This window comes from Pezoporus wallicus, unplaced genomic scaffold (genome assembly GCF_028554395.1).
Source record: "Pezoporus wallicus isolate ANWC-B61680 ecotype Strahan unplaced genomic scaffold, APGP_CSIRO_Pwel_v1 contig_4816, whole genome shotgun sequence".
NCBI classification, from domain to species: domain Eukaryota; kingdom Metazoa; phylum Chordata; class Aves; order Psittaciformes; family Psittacidae; genus Pezoporus; species Pezoporus wallicus.
Window position 1 is genome coordinate 6,082,108 of NW_026640990.1, and position 22,158 is coordinate 6,104,265.

General features: G+C 40.2%; 1 protein-coding gene across 1 annotated transcript in view; it reads right to left on the reverse strand.

The window, feature by feature from the left end:
• Positions 1 to 22,158, reverse strand: part of CTNNA3 (catenin alpha 3) — a 379,762-nt gene that overhangs the window by 59,104 nt on the left and 298,500 nt on the right. Inside the window, exon 10 of the mRNA XM_057421525.1 lies at positions 540 to 632. Within this exon, the coding sequence (XP_057277508.1) occupies positions 540 to 632 (93 nt within the window). The remainder of the gene's footprint in view (positions 1 to 539; positions 633 to 22,158) is intronic.

Genomic DNA, 22,158 nt, shown 5'->3' on the forward strand with positions numbered 1-22,158 from the left:
TTGTCAATACTGCATGAATTTCTTCACATTTCTTTATTAATTCCCCAGTTAAGAAATAAATTACAGAATAGGTTTACACTTGAACACAGCAGGAAATGTCTGTAACTCATGCACTGCAATGGCTAAGTTTCCAGATATATATCCCTTTCTCTTTTGTGCATGTGAATTTTCTTGTACATAGAGGTTATTTTTTGTTAATTTGCATTGCAGGCTTCAATGGCATAAGACCAATAGAAACCTAGTTTCTATTACACCAAGATACATTTATGAAACTGTAACATGGTAGAATTTTATTCATTAAGAATTTTTCTAATTTACATGTTCACCCAGTATTTACCACTTAATTACACTGTCTTTCACTCTTTCAGATCATACACATCACTTTTATGCCCTCACCACATTTTCACAAATCTATTAAGAGTTGAAAAAGATCTTAATGACTTGCTGCATGCCTTTAAGTGGCTTTGTAGGAGCAGTATCACCATTAGCATTTTTCCTGTCATCAAATTATTTTTTAAATCAACTGGTATAATACATACCCTGTCAGTTTTCCCTTCAGTCTGGATACTTGTACGACTACGTGCATCATGGTCTTCTTCAAGGTCAGATACATCTTCTAGCTCCTCGGGTGTCTGGGAAAAAGAATACAGAAATGGATTATTCTCTTTTGTGATTAGTAACTTCCGTATTAACGCCAAACATGTATTATAATTTGGTCTAAAATAATGTCTGAAAAACAAAAGTCAGTCCTGTTCTAGCAGTGCACTGGTTACTGAATGCTAATTAAAATCAACTAGTCAGACAGCTTTGACTAGTTCAGAATAGTCATGCTTTAATTAAAGCACTGGCTTTTTTAAGTTGGTACTTAAGTGTCCTCAGTTCTGTTATTTTTCTCCTTCTTAGTAACTGGTGCAGTGCTGCGTTTTGGCTTTAGTCTGAGAACATTGCTGGTAACACACTGTTGGTTTTAGTTGTTGCTAAGTTATGCTTACCCAGATCAAGGACATTTAAAACACTCTCATATTCTGCCAGTGAGGAGGGGCACAAGAAGCCAGGAGGAAGCAGAGACGACACCTGACCCAAACTAGCCAAAGGCGTATTCCATACCACAGCATGTCATGCCAGTATATAAACTGGGGGGAGTCACTCGGAAGGCACAGACTGCCACTTGGGTCAGGTGGGGTATCAGTCAGCGGGTACTGAGCAATCGTATTGTGCATCACCTGGGCTTTTTTTTTTCCTTCCAAGTTTTATATTCTCTCCCCTTGTTATTTCCCTTACCATTATTATTATTGGTGGTAGCAGTAGTGGGTTTGTGTTATACCTTAGTTACTGGACTGTGCTTATCTCAACCTGTGGGATTTACATTCCTTAGATTCTCCTCCCCATCCTGCCAAGAGCAGGAGGGAAGAAACAGAGGAGTGAGAGAGCGGCTGCATGGTTCTGAGTTACTGGCTGGGCTTAAACCATGACATTAGGGAAGCTCTTTGGTATTTAATACTGTGTTACTGCTGCTAGCAAAGGTGTCTTACAAGAAATCTTTGCATGATGAGAATGCATGCCTCAGTTTTTAGAATCAAAGCATTTTTCTACTTTCTACTTTCCTACTTTCTACTTTCCTACTACTGCTTTTCACTACCCAGAAATACTCATACACCTACCCTCACATCTCCACATTAAATACAGGTGATCTAGTAGAACCTAACATTTTTTTGTCAGTTGGAGTAGGAGGCTTCAGAATCCTGCTGATTTTTATTGCTACACTGACACCAAACAGTGCTCCAAGTCAGCTGTGTACTCTGGGAGGGAAAGAGCACCTCTCCACCAGTTTTGAATGTGTCACTTTTCAATTCTATCAAGGAGCACAAGTTCCTGCATTAAAGAAAAAATTAAGTGGCCCTAATGTGCTATTTATTTGTTTACATGGCACTATTTCGAATGTCACTGTCTGTTCCTTTTTGCCACCTCAACCGCCAATTAAGCAACACCAGTTTATTACATGAAAATACATATGTACATTATGATAATCTGCTATCCTTTTCTACTGTTTGTGATGTTTACTTAGGGCAGTCTTATTTCACCTGCAGATGTATAGGAAGAAGATATCAATTACTGACATAAACCTATTGCCTCATAATGGAAAGTTAATCCTAACAACATTAGGTAAATACATATCCATTTTATTCAGCATATAAGCCTTCCACAAACCTTAAACTATTATCCTTCAGTTACTATATATGCTGGGAAAAATGTAAATTCTATTTTTAGCCTTCTCTCTTAAATATGCTTTCTTAATTCTGTTCCTCCCTCTTGCTTTATTTTACTTTATTTTTTCCTCATAAGTTCCAAAACATGAGTGATTTGGGCCAACTTTTACTGTGCATACGGTATGTTCTCTTAGGTTCTTCTGAAAGAATCTGATTTGGAAACATATTGTTTGAGTACTAATTTCTTCAGCCATGCATCAGCAACTCCATCAAAAACATTGTCTAAGTTATGACAAGAGGAATTGTCTATACGATCCAGATCTTCACATTTATTTCCTCCTTCCCATTTACCACGATATAATTAAAAAATATTCTTCATCATAAGTTCTGAATTTTATTATAAATAACTTCATAAAAAAGGCAAAAAAAAGTATAATGAACAAACACAACCAAAACCAAACATTAAAAGCAACTGTACTCATATTACAAAAACACTGCACACAGGCACACCAAACTATTGGGGTTATGAACTATTTAAAAAAATAGTACTTGTTCTGATGATGCAATAGGGAAACTCGAATTTATTAAGTACCTTGACATTTTAAAGAACTAAAAATATACAGAACTAGATTCCATACTGTCGTGGGTTCAGCAGTAGCAGTCATGTTTCTCCTTCGTGGTAGCTGGTGCAGTGCTGTGTTTTGACTTCCAGCCTGGGAATAGTGCTGGTGATACCGATGTTTTTGGCTGTTTCTAAGTGATGTTTACCCTGACCAAGGACTTTGTGAGGCTCATGCTTTGCCACGGAGGAGGGGAAGCTGTGAGGAAGCAGAGATGGGGCACCTGACCCAGGCTAGCCAAAGAGGCTAAACACCACAGCACGTCATGCCCGGGGTGAGGGGTAACTGGGAGTTACCCAGAAGGACACAGGCTTCCAGGGGGGACTCGTTTCTTGGCTGGTGGTATTGTATTCTCTTCCCTTGCTATTTTCTCTTATCATTGTTGTAGTTGGTGGTAGCGGTGGTGACTTGTGTTGTACATTGGTTGCTGGACTGTTCTTGTCTCAACCCATAGGAGTTCGTCCGGGAGGGGAAAGCCCCGGGGCGGGGGGGGGGCGCCTCAATTGCTGTCAGCCCGGCACCACTCACTGACTCACTGGGAGTGAGTGAACAAGTTGCCTGACTGGGTTTAAACCATGACACATACACAACTGGTGACAGATCTGCTACTGAATGATCTACTACCAGCTTGACATCTAGACTTCCAATTAGAGACAAATCCTGATGTTCTTAGTTTCCCAAAAGCCTGATATATGAAGAGAGACATGATAAGAGAAGGACTATCAGAAAACCTTACCAAAAGTGAGGCAGAAAAAAACCCTGGTCAACCCTTTTTTCAGTCGTGTCAAATGTAATTTTTTAAATCCAGAATTGCTGCATGTTCTCACTGTCTTTTTTTACTGTCAAGTTATTTATAAACAAGATCTGTTGACAGGGACACTGCAGAGTTCTGTTATTTCTAGTCCATAGCGCCATAATGGCACTACTTAAATTAAACAAATCCACCTGCATAGGTTGGTAGCATTTGCGAAAGCACCTCTGTGGCCAGAAGGTGGTATGTAAGCCATTAGACTTCCAACATCAGCCTTGAATAAAGGTTTAAATAGCACTCCATTACTTGAAGAGCACACGAATTTCCCTCACTGAAGAAAACAGTACTTTCTATGAGGTAACACTGTGAGAAATAAGGAACTCAAAGCTGGTGCACATGCTGGAAGAAATATAAAGCTGGTGATGAAAAATACACCTAGATTTCCTCAAGAAAACAGGTAGTCAATTTGAGGAGTAAAGGTGAGCATAATGGTATGCTGGTAAAGCAGGAAAAGAAAAATTTATTTTCAGGCAAAGACTAACAATGTGATGAAGTCTCTCAGCTTTACTCCTGGAAATAGAGATAGTAAGAAGCTGCTTTCATAAAAAGTTTTTGAAAATCTGCAGTGTGGAAGGAAAATCACGTTTTGTTGTGAATGGATATCCATAAAATAAAAAAAAAAAACCTACCAAAACCTTACTTTAATTGAAAAACTTACAGACATTCTTATTAGAGGAACGATAACAGAAAAGGTATTAAAACAGAGTAACTTTAGATTCTCAGGATTACACTGTCCTTGAGGCAATTAATAATAGCCTTGATTCAGTGAGAGATTTACAGATAAAAGAAATCTCTTTCTTTTTAAAGGTACACAATACTTGGTTACAACATAAAGAAATACATTGTGATTCTTAAGTTTTTCTAAACATTATTTACAATTTCCACCCCCCCACCCCCTAATGATCATAAAGTTGGATTCATGGTAGTAGGACACCATTCCTTCCTGGGTGAACACACACTTGGGAATGTTTGACCATTTCACATTTCCAATACAGGGTTGTTTTTTTTCTTCTATAAAACATGGAACAGAAGATGTTGTGACAGGGGAGAACGGTTCATAATTTTGAGGTATGTCACATTATTTGTAAGTGACACGATTTAGACCACTGGGTCAGAGTTTAGAGTGCAAGTAGGCTCGTCTTTGAGCCCCTCTGCCCAGATGTTGTCAAGATTTTTTTATTTCATTTTTTTCCCCTCTTTTAAATAATGTATATACCTTTTCCAGGTTAGTAAAATTTATTCATGGCTACAATGAGAATTTTCTTGTAGAAAGCCTATTTTCCTAGCCAGAAGAGTGCACTGCCATTGAGCATTGAGTTCTTCCAAAGTGATTTTCTCTGAAGTCCAGATTTCCCAGGTTTTGAATTACTGGTACTGCAGAATTCAGAAAAGTAACTTATCCAGGTATTAAAGACTAAGGACAAAGTTTCAAAGGAGAAAGAAGTTATTGAGTTATTATACCTGAAATCACAAACCATAAACCATAGTAATTTTCAGACATAAAGCATCAAAAATCGGGGGGGGGGGGGGGGGGAGAGGGGAGAATAAAATGTCACCATAATAATGAGGACAGTAAAATTAGTTATTCAATTGTTTTCTCTCCTGGAAAGCTGCTTTATGCAATACGAGATTTGCAATTTTTTGTATTACTTACATGATCCACTATTTATTAAATACCTGAGACACATATGTGTCTATTTATATTTATGAGTATTCCATGTGTAAACATACGGATAATCCATGCTGGGAAAACTGAACATAACACACCTCTCTGATGGTTTTGAATTCGGCACTCACTCTGAATGCTACAGTAAGAAAACATTACTGCATATTTGAACTACTATGGACTACCAGTTCGTAACACAAGATAGGGTGCTATCATCCTTAATGAGAAATTTTGTACAGAAAGAACAGCAGAGCTTAAGTGCTGGAATAAGAATTTCAAGGAAGGAATTTGAGAATATTTAGGGCTCTCACATAAACTGTACATAACCTCTGACATAAACTGGACTCTTGGCAATCGCAAGTGACGGAAGAGGAAGAGGGTTGGGTGTACACAGTCAGTGACAAGATGAATACAAGACATTGTCGTGGTTTAAACCCAGTCAAGTAATTCGTTCGCTCACTTCCCCCCCTTTTCTTGCCCTCCCCCTGCTCTCAGAGGGATGGAGAGGAGAATTGAAAAGAATGCAACTCCCACGGGTTGAGATAAGAACAGTTTAGTAACTAAGGTATAACACAAATCACTACTGCTACCACCAATAATAATAATGATAAAGGAAATAACAAGGGAAGAGAATACAACACCTCACCACCAGCTGACCGATAACTCGGCCCCCAAGCCCGACCAAGCTCTGACCGATACCTCCTCCAACCCTGCAGTCTCCCAGCCCTTCCGGCTAACTCCCAGTTACATCCTCGGCATGACGTGCTGTGGTATGGAATACCTCTTTGGTCAGTTTGGGTCAGGTGTCCTGTCTCTGCTTCCTCCTGGCTTCCCCTCCTCCCTGGCAGAGCATGAGGCTCACAAAGTCCTTGGCCAAACCAAAACATCGCTATCAGCTCTGTTCCCGAGCTGAAAGTCAAAACACTGCACTGCACCAGCTACCAAGACGGGGAAAAATGACTGCTACTGCTGAACCCAGGACAGACATAAATGGCAAATTCACTATTAAGACATATGAAGTGTGGAATTTCCAGTAGATGTAAGGAAGAAAGTTGAGGTATAATGAAGTCCTTTGCAAGATTCTGGCTGGCAACAATCTAAAAACCCATGCATGAAGCACAGTGATTGAATGAGTTCGGAAACAGATCTGAACAGGAAAATTTAGAAAAAGATTTCCAGCAGCTATAGGAGCAGAACTCCTGAATGGTCTTCCCTAGGGGTGTTGGAGGAGAGGAGAAATCAATTGTAAGATGTAGCCTGAGCAGTCTACAAACAAGATTTTTTAACAGCTAGCTGTTAAAAAAGAGCAAAGGTGTGAGATGGGACAGACCAGCTGTCCCAGCCTCCTGGCCCAAGATTCTGAGAGAGATTTCGGTCAGTTATGGAGAGTCATTGTTCACCCCAACAAAAATGCATCCATGTATGTCCCTACACATTTAAGACTATAACTATAGGACTCCTACTGCCATGTTACATGGTGGTGTGCATTTCTTCCCAAATTTTAATGATTGCAACAAAATTTGCATTCTCTATGATTTTGCTACTGAAGACTTGCTCTGAAGACTTGAAATCATATCTATAGCCGTGTCTATTACTGATGAATTTTACACCTTCCTGGTATTCAACTTCAAACTTTAATAGCAAGTTGTTACTACTGCGCATGGGTGATTTCAGGCTATGCATTACATCTTCATCTATGAAATGAAAAACACTCTAACAAATACTTACTTGCTTTTCTACTAGGACATTAGAGAGAGTAATCAATAAAACCAAGGCCTGGCCTTAGACTTTAGATCTTTGACCAGTCTTTCCAAACTGGGTACAAACGTGCTCTTTGGTTTATTTGCTTTTTAATCCAAGCTTTATAGAACTATGTGTTTGACTATGCTCTAAAGCATTTTCTCCAAAACAATGTTTCTTACTGCCCTGGTTTCAGCTGTAAGAGTTACTTTTCTTCCTAGAACCTGGTACAGTGGTGTGTTTCAGCTGAAGTCTGAGAATAATGCTGATAACACACAGAATCATAGAATAGTTAGGGTTAGGATGTTAAGATGATCTAGTTCCAACCCCCCTGCCATGGCAGGGAAGCCATGTCACCAAAGGCTCTGTCCAACACTAGACCATGTCACCAAAGGCTCTGTCCAACCTGGCCTTGAACACTGCCAGGGATGGAGGATTCACAACTTCTTGGGCAGCCTGTTGCAGTGCCTCACCACTCTCAAAGTAAAGAATTTCTTCCTTTTATCTAACCTAAGCTTCCCCTGTTAAAGTTTGAACCCTTTAACCCCTTTGTCTTATTGCTGCAATCCCTGATGAAGAGGCCCTCTCCAGCATCCTTGTAGGCCCCCTTCAGATACTGGAAGGCTGCTATGAGGTCTCCAAGCAGCCTTCTCTTCTCCAGGATGAACAGCCCCAACTTTCTCAGCCTGTCTTAATATGGGAGGTGCTCAACCTCCCTTATCATCCTCGTGGCCCTCAGAATAGAGCAAGCACTATTTATTTTTCCTTACTACATTAGTAAGAACTTTATGTAATTGTTGCTATCTATTCTTCAAAGCACTTTTCATTTTTTTTTGCTAAAAGCAATTACTTTGACTGTTATTTTCAAAACAATAAACCCCGCATTATAAAGGACTAATTTAAAACCTGTGGCTTTAATTCATTTGTCAATATTGTGACATCTCAATGCTATGGTTAATACTATCCCCTCTAGTTATCATTAAAAATTATTATGTCTATTCTTTAAATCTATTCTTGGCACTTCCCTTAAAATTAAGTCTTTTGTATGCACATTATTTGGAATATTATGAATATAAAGCTAACAATGATTAATTAAAACAGAGATCAGAACTCTGCTAGCAGTATTTTCACCAACTCCTGGCAAGGAATTTGTCATCAAGTAATAGTAAAATCATTATCCTGCCATAGCCTATATGCATTACAGATAGTTTACTTTCAAATGCAGGTGATAAACAGTTGTGGTTACTAACAGAAAAGGTTGTGAAAAAGATCTTTTATATACATAAGTTATAATTTCATGTAAGGTTAGTGGTGAAAACAAACTTTGGTGAAGACCAATCAGTTTAATTAAGAAAAAATGAAGACCCTCAACACTGAAAGATGAAAGTATTTTCAATAAAACAAGATTAAGTTATATGGTAAACAGTTGAGGTTTTAAAAATAACAAATGCCTTGAACTCATAGTATAGTGCAAAATTCACCTTATGTCTACTGGATGCTAGGAGGTTTCCTTTGCTTGTTTATCAAGAAGCCAACTTGGTTTTGTCTTGATCTCCTTAATTCCAGGAGATTAAGACAAAAAAAGAGTAATCACCATTAGAAACAGCTAGATAGATCAATAACCTGACTTTATGTGACAATGCTTGTGTTTTCAGTTCTCACAGAGCATACATTAAGTTAATAGTTTTCTCAATAAATAGCCTGAGATATAGGAAGGATTTGAGCAGAGGAGCCCAGTTTAAAAGTCTGAAGTGAAATTTTTGAGAACTGCCTTCTGAAAATCCATTTGAAGTAAAAACTGTAAAGTTCTTATAGCTGAGTAAGCTGGCACAGAGAATTTTAGCACCTATTTTCTAAGTTACACCTCTTTTGCTGCAAACCTGTATTTTAGATGCAGTATGACAAATCCACTTCTGTGAACTATGCTTTGAAAACATGTGATACAGCCTCCCTGCCTGCAGAACTTCCTTTGCTTCCTAGAAAACTCAACTTTTTTTATGACGGATAGTATATCCCAAAGCCTCATTCTCAAAGCCAAAACAAAAAAAAATGTTACATGGCTGACTGAATGCAAGTAAGAAAACTGAAACTGCGTTTGGAAATCATCAGTATTTTAAAGTCAAAAAAGGTGCAGTGAAGATCTCAAAGTTTGACTGTCTTAAAAAGACATTTCAGTGCTCAGAAAGGACAAGAAACAAGAGATAGAACAAACAATTCTGAATTCTGTAAGAAATATGGGTTTATCAGACGAATAAAGCCTCACCAATGGCAGCTCCTGCATCAAAAATTTTCTCTAACATGCCAAATCTATCTGTTTCTGTTAAATAAAAAAAAAATAAAAATCTCAACAATCTCAAGATTTGTTCATGTCTCTTCTGTCTCAACTGACTCGAACATATGACCTGCATGTAAAATATATCATCTTAAAAAAGATACATAGAAAAAGCCTGTCAATCAAAAACTTGTACATAATTGTGAAAATACACAACCTAAATGCATAGCCAACTTCGGAATGCAGAGGTACCACTACCATCATCCTTCCCACACATTCTATACCTAAGACTTTGTGTTGAAATGTAAACTTCTGTTTTAGCAGATGTTCCTCGAGACACTGAAAATAAAACCACCCTAGCCATGAATCATATATCCATTTGTTTAATTCCTGCTTTTAATTATCCAGAGGCTTCTGAAGCCCAGGACAAGCATCCAGCCACATTTAGTCATTCAGTAACCAGTAACTGTTCTTCTGAGCGATCACTGCCAGTTGACATGGAACTAAATAACCCATTAAGCACGTCATTGTGCAAACCAGCCTTCATGCCACAAATCAGTAATTAAATTCCACTTTATTATAAACTAGGGTCCCTAAGTGAGGTGGAATTAAGCACATACACACATCCAACTACCCCTCAAAGAACACTATTGCAGGCGTTGTTTCTGAACTAATTACTCATTGCATGATTTTGTTACAATTTTTATAGGTGCTAAAGAGAATCATAGACCAATATCTTTTTAGTTATAGGGGCACTATTACTAATGCATTTAACAGTTCATGAAAAATTCTTGGATTTGTATGTGAAATGATTCAACTTGGGAAGGTTTTATGACATGAAGATACATGAAACAAAGCAGCAACGAATACTCCCTCTCGCACATGAGAATTTTTTTCTGATCAGTATTTTCCCTTTACCTATTTTTTCACAATAAGTAGCTTTGACAGCCTCTGGTGGCCAGTGAAATGGAAGGGGAGATGTTCAGCATAACTCTGTCATTTACAAACAAATACTACTGTAAATAAAAATGATACAAAGACACAACTTATTTAGTATCTGTGGAAATTTAGTGAATTCTTACTCACAGAATTTGGTTTTCAAATGTCTAAACTGAATCCTCCCCCATGCAGTTAGAGCCTACTCTCTTTGCATCCATTATGATGAACATATAACAGAGATTTTCTCCTTAGAGTCACAGAATCAACTGGGTTGGAAAAGACCTTCAAGATCATCAAGTCCAACCATTACCCCAAGTCCAACATTACCCATTCAGTCCAGCACTGAACCATGTCTTGTGCAACATTTTATGTGACTGAAAAACAGCTATCAAATCTTATCCTTCTTTCTCCCCTTCTGTTGCTCTATTTACTAGGTTAATTAAGACTAATCCATTCAGTGTTTCTCTCATTGGTCACATTTTCTAATACTCTGATTATTCTAGCAGCAATAAATCAGAGTGCATTTGCTTAAACAACTAGGAAATTCTGGAGGTGCTCACTGCTCATCTTGAAATCATAAAACCACACTTCCCTTACTTTTAACTAAGGTACATAAAAAGCAGAATAACTGCAGCCAACTGAAACTCAATAAAATTTTGCTTGACTACATGGGGTGAAAGTGGTCTTTCAGAAACTGCCAGTATTATCTGACTTGAACAGTAAGTGAACAGTAAGAACTAATGAATCCAAATATCAATTTAGGTTGGTTATGGCTAATTCGATCAGTAACTGCATCTGATTAGCAATGTTTTTATCCCATGGCAATGGATGCAATTTTCTTTCAAAAGAGGTCTTTCTTACTAGAACAGAGCAGAATACAGACTGGTTTTCCTGAGAAAAAACCTTTGATAAATACTTGCTAGAAAAGTATTAATGAGATTCATTTAGTTTGTCAATGGTGCTGCCTGCCCATTATTTTACTTTTTTTGTGGAAACTGCTTAGGCACGTGAATAATTTCAGTAAAACCCTTTTACAGTCAGTAAATATTAGAACTAGATCTGGTTTCAAATCTCCTGAAGAATTTTAATTTTGGCAATGAAAACAAATCACCCTGATACACATTTTACCCCTTTTATGGATAGAGGCAAAAGTTTTTGCAGGCTTTCACATGACCTCCTATTCAGTAAACTAGTGAAATAGATTCTTGTCCTGGGTTAAGCAGTAGCAGTCATTTTTCCCCTTCTCAGTAGCTGGTGCAGTGCTGTGGTTTTGACTTTCAGCCTGGGAACAGCGCTGATAACACCGATGTTTTTAGTTGCTCTTCAGTAATGTTTACTCTGACCAAGGACTTTCTGAGTCTCATGATCTGCCAGGGAGGAGGGGAAGCCAGGAAGAAGCAGAGATAGGACACCTGACACAAACTGACCAAACAGGTATTCCATACCACAGCATGTCATGCCCAGTACATAAACTGGGGGCAGTTACTCGGAAGGGCTAGATCACTGCTCAGGTCAGTCTGGGTACCGGTTGGTGGGTGTTGAGCAGTTGTATTCTCTTCCCTTGTTATTTCCCTTATCATTATTATTATTGGTGGTAGCAGTAGTGGGTTTGTGTTATACCTTAGTTACTGGACTGCTCTTATCTCAATCTGTGGGAGTTACATTATTTCGATTCTCCTCCCCATCCCTCTGGGAGCAGGGAGAAGAAGGGGGCGGGGGGGGTGTGAGTGAGCGGCTACGTGGTTCTGGGTTGCCAGCTGGGCTTAAACCACAACAGTTCTAGATGAACCTATGATAAAGTTTGCACATAATTGGTTAAAAAATTATACTCCAAAACAGTTACCAAAATCAGTCTGTCAAAATGACAGTGTTATCAAGTAGAATTCAAGACATCTGCACAAAGTACAGCATTTTCATGAAAACTTTGTACAACGGAATAGAGTGGGCTTACTAAATCTGTAGGTGAATTAGAGACTGTGATTATAAAACCAGTGTTAAAATGTAATGTATCTTGACAAACTGACTGAGAAAGGAAGACAGTACAGTAGAAACAAATGCAAAGTACTGAATATAGGCAGGAAAAGTCAGCTGTACAAGTAAGAGATGGGAACTAAAGTGCCTAATAAGAACACTACAGAAAGACGTTTAAGAATTACAGTGGATCACAGGCTAAACAGAAAGCAGCAATGTCACATTCTTGAAAATAAAGGCAACCAGATTGTTGCAATTATCTGCAGGAGCACAATAAGTAAGCCGTATGAAACAAGTCTTCTACCAAACTCAGAGCTGAGGCCTCCACTGCACCTAGTGTTGGGCACTGCACTTCCAAAAGGAGGTAAAACCAGCTGAAGAAAAGGATCACAACAAGCATGAGCATGAGAGCATGAAATGAAAATTAAGAGTCTTTAAGTAAACAAGAAACAAGAAGGAGGAGATAGTCTGCTCTCCACAGCCCTGATGAATCAGACAAGAAGTGCTTTAAGCTTCCACAAGAAGACATGTGGGGTGGATTTTAGGAAGAACTGCCTAAGGAGTAGAATAAATTGCTTGAAAACACCAGGGAATTTCCAGCTGTTTGTAAGAACAGGTCAGACAAACGAACATTGAGAGTTATTTGAAATTAATGCTGGGCTGCACAGGAAATATTGACAAAGAGTACCATCATGCTTGAACTACTGAACTGTAACTGGACATGAAAGAAGTAGAAGCAAATATTAGACAAGATTCAAGTCTCTAATTTTTGTCAATTTTTTATAAAAAAGCAAAGATACTTTGTTATGCACAGATCACATTATGGAACACCTGTGGTTAGAGTACAAGTCAGGTCTTTACAAGAATGATGACTTTAAACACAAACTGATATTACCTAATTAGAATTACCTTAATTCATACAGAATTCCTTCCAGCTCTTTCACCAGCTTTGCTGCCCTCCTCTGGACACATTCAAGTACCCTAACACCTTTCTTAAATTGTGGGGCTCAGAACTGCACACAGTACTCAAGCTGAGGCTGACCAACACTGAATATGGTGGGATAATCACCTCTTGCCCTCTTGGCTGCCAGCACACCCTGCTTACTCCTACTGGGCCTGCTGTCGACTAGCATACACAGATTCCTTTCTACAGGGCTGCTTTCCAGCCACTCCATTCCCAGTTTACACATGTACCCAGTATTAACTCTGTCCTAGGTGCAGAATCCAGTACTTCCACTTGTTAAATTTCAACCCATTTATCATAGCCAAATCATAGCTCCAATCTATCTAGATCCCTCTGCAAGGCCTGCAGTCCCTCAAGACAGTTAACAGGTCCTCCCAGTTTGGTATCATCAGCAACCTTGCTAATGGTGCATTCAATTTCTGCATCTGTATCATTAATAAACACAGTGAACACAACTGGCTCTGGAATTCAGTCCTGAGAAAGTGACGACCAGCTAGATGTAGCCCCACTCACTACAACCCTTTGAGCTTTGCTGTTCAGCCAGTTCTTCACCCAGTGCACTGTGAATCTGCTTAACCCATAGTTGGACAACTTGTCCAGAAGAATGCTGTGAGGGATAGTATCAAATACCTTACTAAAATCCAGATAAACTACATCCACCACTCTCTCTTCATCTACCAGGTGGGTGACCTTATCGAAGAACAGAACTTTCCCTTTGTGAACCCATGATGACTGTGCCTGATGACTGCATTATTCTTTAAATGCCTTTCAACAATATGCAGTCCAATCTTCTCCACAATTTTTCCATTAACTGGAGTCAGACTAACAGGTCTGTAGTTCCCTGTGTCTTCCCTCACACCCTTTCTGTAGATAGGAACAAGACTGGCCAGCTTCTAGTCAGCAAGGACCTCCCCAGACTCCCAAGACCTTTGGTAGATGATCAAGAGAGATCCTGCCATAACACGTTAGATCCTTCAGTACTCTGGGATGAATCACATTAGGCCCCATGGACTTGTGAACATTCAGCTGATACAGTTGGTCCCTCATAATTTCAGTGTTCACAAATGGAAAGTCACTGTTTCCACGCTTGTGGTTCTCCAGCTCAAGGGACTGAGTAAGCAAGCTTACTTTTAAAAAAAGCATGTTAAACATTTAATAATACTGATAGAATTTTTATGTGTATGTCCACACTTCTAACAAGACTTTTTGAATTGGATTACTGTATTATACAATTTCTATAGTTCAGCATCTTTAAATTTCATATTTGATTATACTATCTATTTTAGCCAAGATAAAAATCAGAATTCATGCACTAGATACCCTTTTCCAAAGAGACTGGCACCCAGAGGGAATTCCAGTTTTCATGCTTTACAAAAGGTAATTCTTATACTACCTCAGTCCCAGGCAGGAGAGTGAATCTGCAAACAAACAACATAGAACCACAGAATGATTTTGATCAGAAAGGACCTTAAAGATTATCCGTTTCCCTGCCATGAGCAGAGACACCTTCCACTAGACCAGGTTCCTCAAAGCCCTGTCCAACCTGGCCTTAAACACTGCCAGGAATGGGGCCTCCACAACTTCTCTGGGTAACTTGTTCCACTGTCTCACCACCTTCATGAAAGAAACTGTAAGGTAACGAGAGAGAAAATGGAAAAGGAAAATGGAAAAGGAAAATAGGAAAGGAGAGGAAGAAAAACAAGAGGATACAAAGAAACATTACTGTGCGAAGCAAGACAATGCATAGCTACACCTGTGATGCAGCACGATGTTTCTTCAAATACTAATCTATGTCCTCATGGTAAGCTATTCATGTTGGTTATTGAATGGTCCCTAACATGAATTTCAACTGTTCTTTTACTTTCTCTTTTTGAAGGGTGGTATTTTCTGGCAATTAATAATGCTCTCAGATTTCTTTTTTTTTTTTTTTTTTCCCAGGCATCAGATAAATCTCTGGGCCCATCAACATATCCAAGAAAAAAAAAATAAATGAAAAAGGAGCAGAGATGTATCACAGCCTAAAAACCAATTATGCCTAGTACAAGCTGCCTGCCAAACCTGTAAGCTATCTGGCAATCCTACAGACTATGTAAAAGCAAATCATTCCATCTCTAAATATCCATGGTGCAGGTAATAGTTGCTACTGAGTTTTCTGAATTAGGAAGTATCAGGAGAAAATTAGGGTTTTTTTTTTACCAATGAACTAAACACAGCCTAAAATTTCATCTGCATTTGACTCTACCAGCGAAGAAATGTGATAATTTTACTGGGAGAAAACAGTCCTATAAATTATAAAGGTAGTGTGTTCTACAAATGCATGGTGCAATTTCATATACCAAAAAACCCCACACCCAAACAAAACCAAATATACAGCAGCAAAATTATTAGATAGGATGATCTTTTCATCCAGGAAAATAACTTGCTTCATGCAGATCCTTTCTGCATTTAAAACACAATGAGGGTGAGTCATCTGCTTTCTGATCTGTGAGTTTCCTGTAAACAAGAGAAAAATCAAGCAGCAAGCCTGTGACAGTGAAACCTTAAGGTGCAAGGCTTAAGGCTGCATTAATCAAATAGAACAGCAAAGTGAAAAGGGAAGCCTAAGTTTAGGCAAACACAATTTTAGGTTTCATCTCTGCTGTGATCGGGGCTCCATTTCAGAAGCAAGCAAACCCCAACACTGGCAAATGAAGCCAAACTTTGTGCTGGTGCTGCTCTGCTTAAAATCTGGGTATGTTTCTACTTCTGGCTTCACTTACCAAGGTGACAAGCTTATTTTATTTGTTGGCCACCAACCACTGAGACTGAGCTTCATACATAAATAGATCCTTCAGGGCACTGGTGAGATCTCACATCACTTCAAGTACGTAACTGTGTGCTACATAGGGTTTACCTCTGCTGGTTGTGGTTAGCTCTTCCTCACTGAAACAGCACACAAATATTCACCTTTGCGGTTTATTTGCTGAATATTAATTAAGCTGCATACTTGTGGTTTTCTACATATTTGGAATCCATCTTTCACAAAACACAAACATTTTTAGAGTGTATTTAATAGAACCACCCTATGTGGTCCACAAAACTCACAGACACAGCACAGCATGTGTCATGCAGATGGGATGCCAGACTCGTTTCTCACTAAGGCAAAAGGGTCTGATTCCCATTCTGATAGCACATCAGCAACAAAGAATGTGGAGTTGTCTGTCATCTACTTATCCAATTTCCTCAATTACACACTGATTATGAAGAAGGTAAAGGGCAGGCAGTGGTACAGTTAATACAATAAATATAGGCAGAAGAACAATGGATGTCAGTTATCCAGCTGCCTCTGACACCAATCACTGCAGTCAAGCATATGGCCCTTCACTGAAAGACTACACACAGTCAGCCAGTGTATTTCAGCAGAAATACATCACCTGAAAGAATGATGATATTCCCATTCCTGCACTGGCCATGGTCCCAGTGGAGGAAACCCAATTACACTGTAATAAGGGAAGAAGCTGCTGCTCTGGGTGCAAGGGGGCTAACAAAGGCAGTCATCTGTTGACAAAGCCATTCTCAAGGACACGTTACTGTACCTGTGTGCATGCTCAAGCTGTCACTGCCTCACTCTCAATAGCTACTGGCAGCTGTTTATCTTCAGTACTTCATACATATATGCCTTGCTGTACCATAACATGGAAGTCCTACTTTTTTTTTTTTTTGGTGAATTTAACATATTCCATGATATTTCAAAGGATAATCAAATTGGCACAAAAATTTCTCATGCACTATTTCATGCTGGACCATGTCTAGGAAAAAGGAAGGCTTCTATTTTCAGGAAGAACTTGCTGAATAATTGCTTTTTCTTACATTTTCTACAATCATTTTAAGCAGACTGCTTCAGGAGACTAGGATAATAAGGACACTTAGAGAAACAAAGTAATTTATATTAATGTTACTGTGCTAATTTCCTAAAGTACTTGGTATAGTGGGCTCAAAAAAAAGGGGCCTCAAAAGCTAATAGCTTAGTTATACTGAAGGAACGGTGGTCTAAACCTGCAATTTCAATACAATCCATACACTAGATGATGCACAGTACCCTCTTGCTGCAAAACACTTCATTATCAATATACACTGACTTTGTTGGTAATATAATGAAGGGTCTCCTTTCTGTCTTTTTAAGAATAGGCAGTAAGTCTCAGAGATTGTCAGGTAATTAGGTAGTATCTGATTTGTCAGCCTCTACATAATCTTTTCAGGTAAGCAGTACTTGAAAGTACTGTCTTCCATTTGGCAAGCTCAGTAGCTCAGTGGAAGTTTTTTTTTTTTTTTTTAATTCTCCAACAAATTTTCTTTCAAGTTTCCTGTTCTAAGTCAGTTTCCCTGTTCTTACTATGGCTTCTTACTTAGTATGCTCACCTACCTTCACTAACTCTGCATTCCGACTCCATGAGCACACTTCAAAGAAAATAAACTGGTGTGATTCAAGTTTGCAAGCAATGGTTGAAAAAATAATAATAATAAAAAGGCAGGAGGGTATCATTAACAGCAAACCTGACTCAAATATACCTATGGAATACTAATGAATTAAAAGAATGTAAACCAAAAGAAACTATTCAGGGTTAAACCAATCAGTAATTCACCCCAAACCTTTTTCACTGCCACACCGCTGCATCAGCAGGGAAATGCATGACAACGGGACCAGATCTTACACTGTTACACAAATATCAAGGCACAGAATGACACAGGCCATAGCACTGCTACTCCATTCTTGTGCCAGGAAAACTGAAATCACAGTCTAGCAAAAAATAATCATTATTACGTTTCTGAGGTCCCATTATATATTGAATACGTTTTTAATGTACCTCACTGCTTTTCGGCTTCATGCTAAAGACAGTCCATTCTACCAGTAAAGTGATTCCACAGTGAAAATAATGGCAATTGAGAAGTTTCAACTAGGACATGGACTGTACAGATGACTGTGATTAGTAAAAGGAATCTATGGCCAGATTTACACTGAGCAATGAAGACCTATGAGCCAGAACTGGCACTAGCATCAACAGGGCTTATTTCAGAATCAGAACTATAGCCTGAGCTACTAACACTACTGAGAGACTGCAGTCTCCATTTCCAGGCTTGCATTTCTCACACTCCACTGAACCATGTGGCAGGATGCATATTTTAATATAGTATCTGTGATTTGTAATACTTTTGCTGCACCTCCCTGTTTTACTCCAAAAATTCACTCCTTCCCTTTTAACAGAATAATATTCATTCCATTTCTCTGGGAATATAACTTATATTGGACAGTAAGCACCAAATGGCATGGAAGGAATACAGATCACTTTTCCTCGCTGTAAGAAAAAAAGCCCTCAGCAAAGATTTTAATGGTCCAGAAAAAATACTGCCTTGTGCTTAAGTTTCCAATAAGCAACAAAAGTAGAGCTACTGAATCATTCTGTTTTCCTGAGAGAGGGGGATAATTTTGTGAACAATTAAAAACATAAGCATATGTGACAGTTGTCATATGATTTAACCCCTAAACTGGGAAGAATTGAAATTTCAAGTAGTAAGTCAAAACTGTTCATGCTGTCCATGTCTGTAAAAAGCATACTGGCTTCTGTCTGAATCAGCAGCCCCAGCACCAACAGACTCTGATGATAAGCCATGCAGCGATTTGCTGCTGAGAAGCTCTTAATTCACAGCCTTGCATGGATGCAGCCTTAGGCTGTATACCTTGGGCATGAGACAATGCAGATTTGCCAGGATGGATAATTACACATCTACACTGCAATGGATACAGCATGCAGCTGACACTTTCATCACTGGTCCCTGTATGAGCATTTCTGAAATCATTCACTATTTTTTGCCTATATAGAGAGCCTCCTTTTTCTTCTTTCATTTTTAGAAAACAGCACATCTTTGCCATTAGCTGACACAAACTGAAAATCTAAGGCAGATTTAAGAAAATTGCATTTTTAACCTGAAAAAGAGTAAAAAAAAGAGAAGATGGTTCATACAGTCATGTGCTGAATGTGAACAAGCAAGCATAAACACAGCAAGCGTAGAAGTATTATAGCCTAGTAGTGGCATGCAGTGTAGCAAGCGGCTTGCTTTTATAAGTAAGATTTAACACACATTATTGTTTTAATTGTCCCATCAATCTACATTACTGTCTTTACACTAACACATATAAAAAAAACACCCCAGACAGTGAAGTCAGACTTGGCTCGACAGAGCTCAGGATAGCATTCTGCTTCTAACAGGAAGCTGGACCAGATGATCTCCTCAGGTCCCATCCTTCTGTTATCTCCTATGTATGTTTCTCTTCTCTCTCCTCATTGATGGGTATGTGAGACAAGTAAAAGATGTGACAGTAGAAAGTAAGGTTTGATTCAAAAGATACTGCAGTTTTTTGGGTTTAGAAAGAAGGCTTCATCAACCATCAGATTTTGGACAAACTACTGAGTATATTAAAACAATTTAAAATACTGGAAAAAAGTAAAAAAATGTTAACATACAGTAACTACAGTTATTATACAGATATTATCCAAGTGGTGAATTCCTGGAACTCCTTTTGAGCACTTACTTCCATTTAGTCATATCTAGAGTCACCTGGATGGTGCATGTGAGCTGCTGATTTGGAGGGAGAGGAAAATCTTCACCATCAGACCTGCATGCAAGATGTAGCCTGACAACACCAAGTGCTTTCTCATATGCTTATACATGCAGTTAAAGTCTAATCCTCCAACATATACATAAAACAGTATGAAAATTCTACATATTCTTGCTCAGAAGGGGGTATCTGCTTTTGACACTCCTAATACTACAGGATGATTTCTCTGTATAGAAATAATATAGTGCAAGAATGTAAAAAGACAGTTTTGGAACTGCACATATGGGGATGAGCGGGCACTTTTTTCCTACCCACTAGTCATTTTATATGTGAATGTCCTGGGTTCAGCAGTAGCAGTCATGTTTCTCCTCCTTGGTAGCTGGTGCAGTGCAGTGCAGTGTTTTGACTTTCGGCTCGGGAACAGAGCTGATAGAGATGTTTTGGTTTGGCCAAGGACTTTGTGAACCTCATGCTCTGCCAGGGAGGAGGGGAAGCTGGGAGGAAGCAGAGACAGGACACCTGACCCAAACTGACCAAAGAGGTATTCCATACCACAGCACGTCATGCCCAGGATGTAACTGGGAGTTAGCCGGAAGGGCTGGGAGACTGCAGGGTTGGAGGAGGTATCGGTCAGAGCTTGGTCGGGCTTGGGGGGCGAGTTATCGGTCAGCGGGTGGTGAGGTGTTGTATTCTGTTCCCTTGTTATTTCCTTTATCATTATTATCATTGGTGGTAGCAGTAGTGATTTGTGTTATACCTTAGTTACTAAACTGTTCTTATCTCAACCCGTGGGAGTTGCATTCTTTTGATTCTCCTCTCCGTCCCTCCGGGAGCAGGGGGAGGGCAAGAAAGGGGGGGGAGTGAGCAAACGAATTACCTGACTGGGTTTAAACCACGACAGTTCTTTTTGGCGCCCAATGTGGGGCACGAAGGGTTGAGATAACGACAGATTTGACTGGATTAATAGTCATTCGTCACAATGCTGATTTATTGGGTATCAGAGTTGTTCTTCTTGATCTCACAGCTTCAGACCGTTGTAACTTAGTAGAGCCGGTATTTGCTGTGATAGTGTTTATCAAGTGTGGGGCCTGGGCTAAGGTTCTTGTCTCACTGTGCTTTATGGCAATGGCTTGTAATACGGGTGGGCTCCAGCAGCAGGGCGGGACGGACGTGGCCGTGGACTTGTACCTGGCCGTCCGGCTGCTCTTCACCGTCCTGGCCCTCGCCCTACTCTCCATCTTCGTGAGGCTGCGGGGAACTGAGGGGGAGCGGTCCCGGGAGCCGGCGGCTGCTGAAGCGGCCCGGGAGAGCGGCCCCGGGGACCAAGCGGCGGCGGGAGCGGGGCCGGAGGCCGCGCGGGGACGGCTGCCGGTGGAGGAGGCCGGGGCGGTCGAGGAGCAGAAGGAAGCGGCTGCCGAGCAGCGGGAGAAGGGGGCGGAGGAGCCGAGCCCCGCGGAAGAGCCGAGCCCCGCGGAGGAGCCCAGCCCCGCAGAGGAGCCCAGCCCTGCGACGGCCGAGAGCATTCCCCGGAAGCCGCCTGCCGAGCCCCAGGAGGATGCAGGAGACCACGCAGCATTTCCCAGCAAGGCAGAGGAGGAAGAGCTGGACTCAGGAAAAGAGAAGCTGGTGGTGGGAGAGCCGGCAAGCACAGCAGCATCGTTTGAGAGTTCTGAAGGCTCTGAATGGCCTTTGGGTATCCTTGGGACCTGCCTGCTGATTGTGATGGGGATCAGCATGTTGGCACACACACAGGCTGTGTTCTACCCACAACCATTTTGTCTGATCTCAAAAGTTAAGCAGAGTCAGGTTTGGGTCTTGTCTGGGGTTAGACAACAATATAGGGGGACCAAGAGATTTTCCCCAAGGCTGGAGAGTCATGAGTGGCAGGGTGTGTGGGACAGTATGGGCAAGTATCTAGTCCACTGGGCCCCTCCAGTGCTTTGGAAGCGTCGGAGATGGAAGGCAGCTGTATGGAGTCCCCAGCAACAAGCTGCAGAAACTGCTTAAGGGGACAGTGAATTATTTTAAGCCTGGTGGGCCCATGGCACTTCAGGCCATCAGAGCAGAGATGCAACATAGAGATGGACTCATGATCGAGGGGTGGACTTAGCAATGGACACTATTGCCCAGGTTATTCACGAGTGTGAACACTGCACACAGTCTCTCCTGCTCTGGAAGACTGTTACAAGAGATGGAGCCTGACATGGACCAGATGGACGCAGCAGCTTTATAGGGACTGGTCCATGCACTAAGATAAGAGTGCACCGAGATAAGAGTGATGGTATATTGAAAATGTGGGATCTGAGCATGACGTGAATGGTATGGAATAAGGGGTGGATAATGTCCTGGGTTCAGCAGTAGCAGTCATTTTTC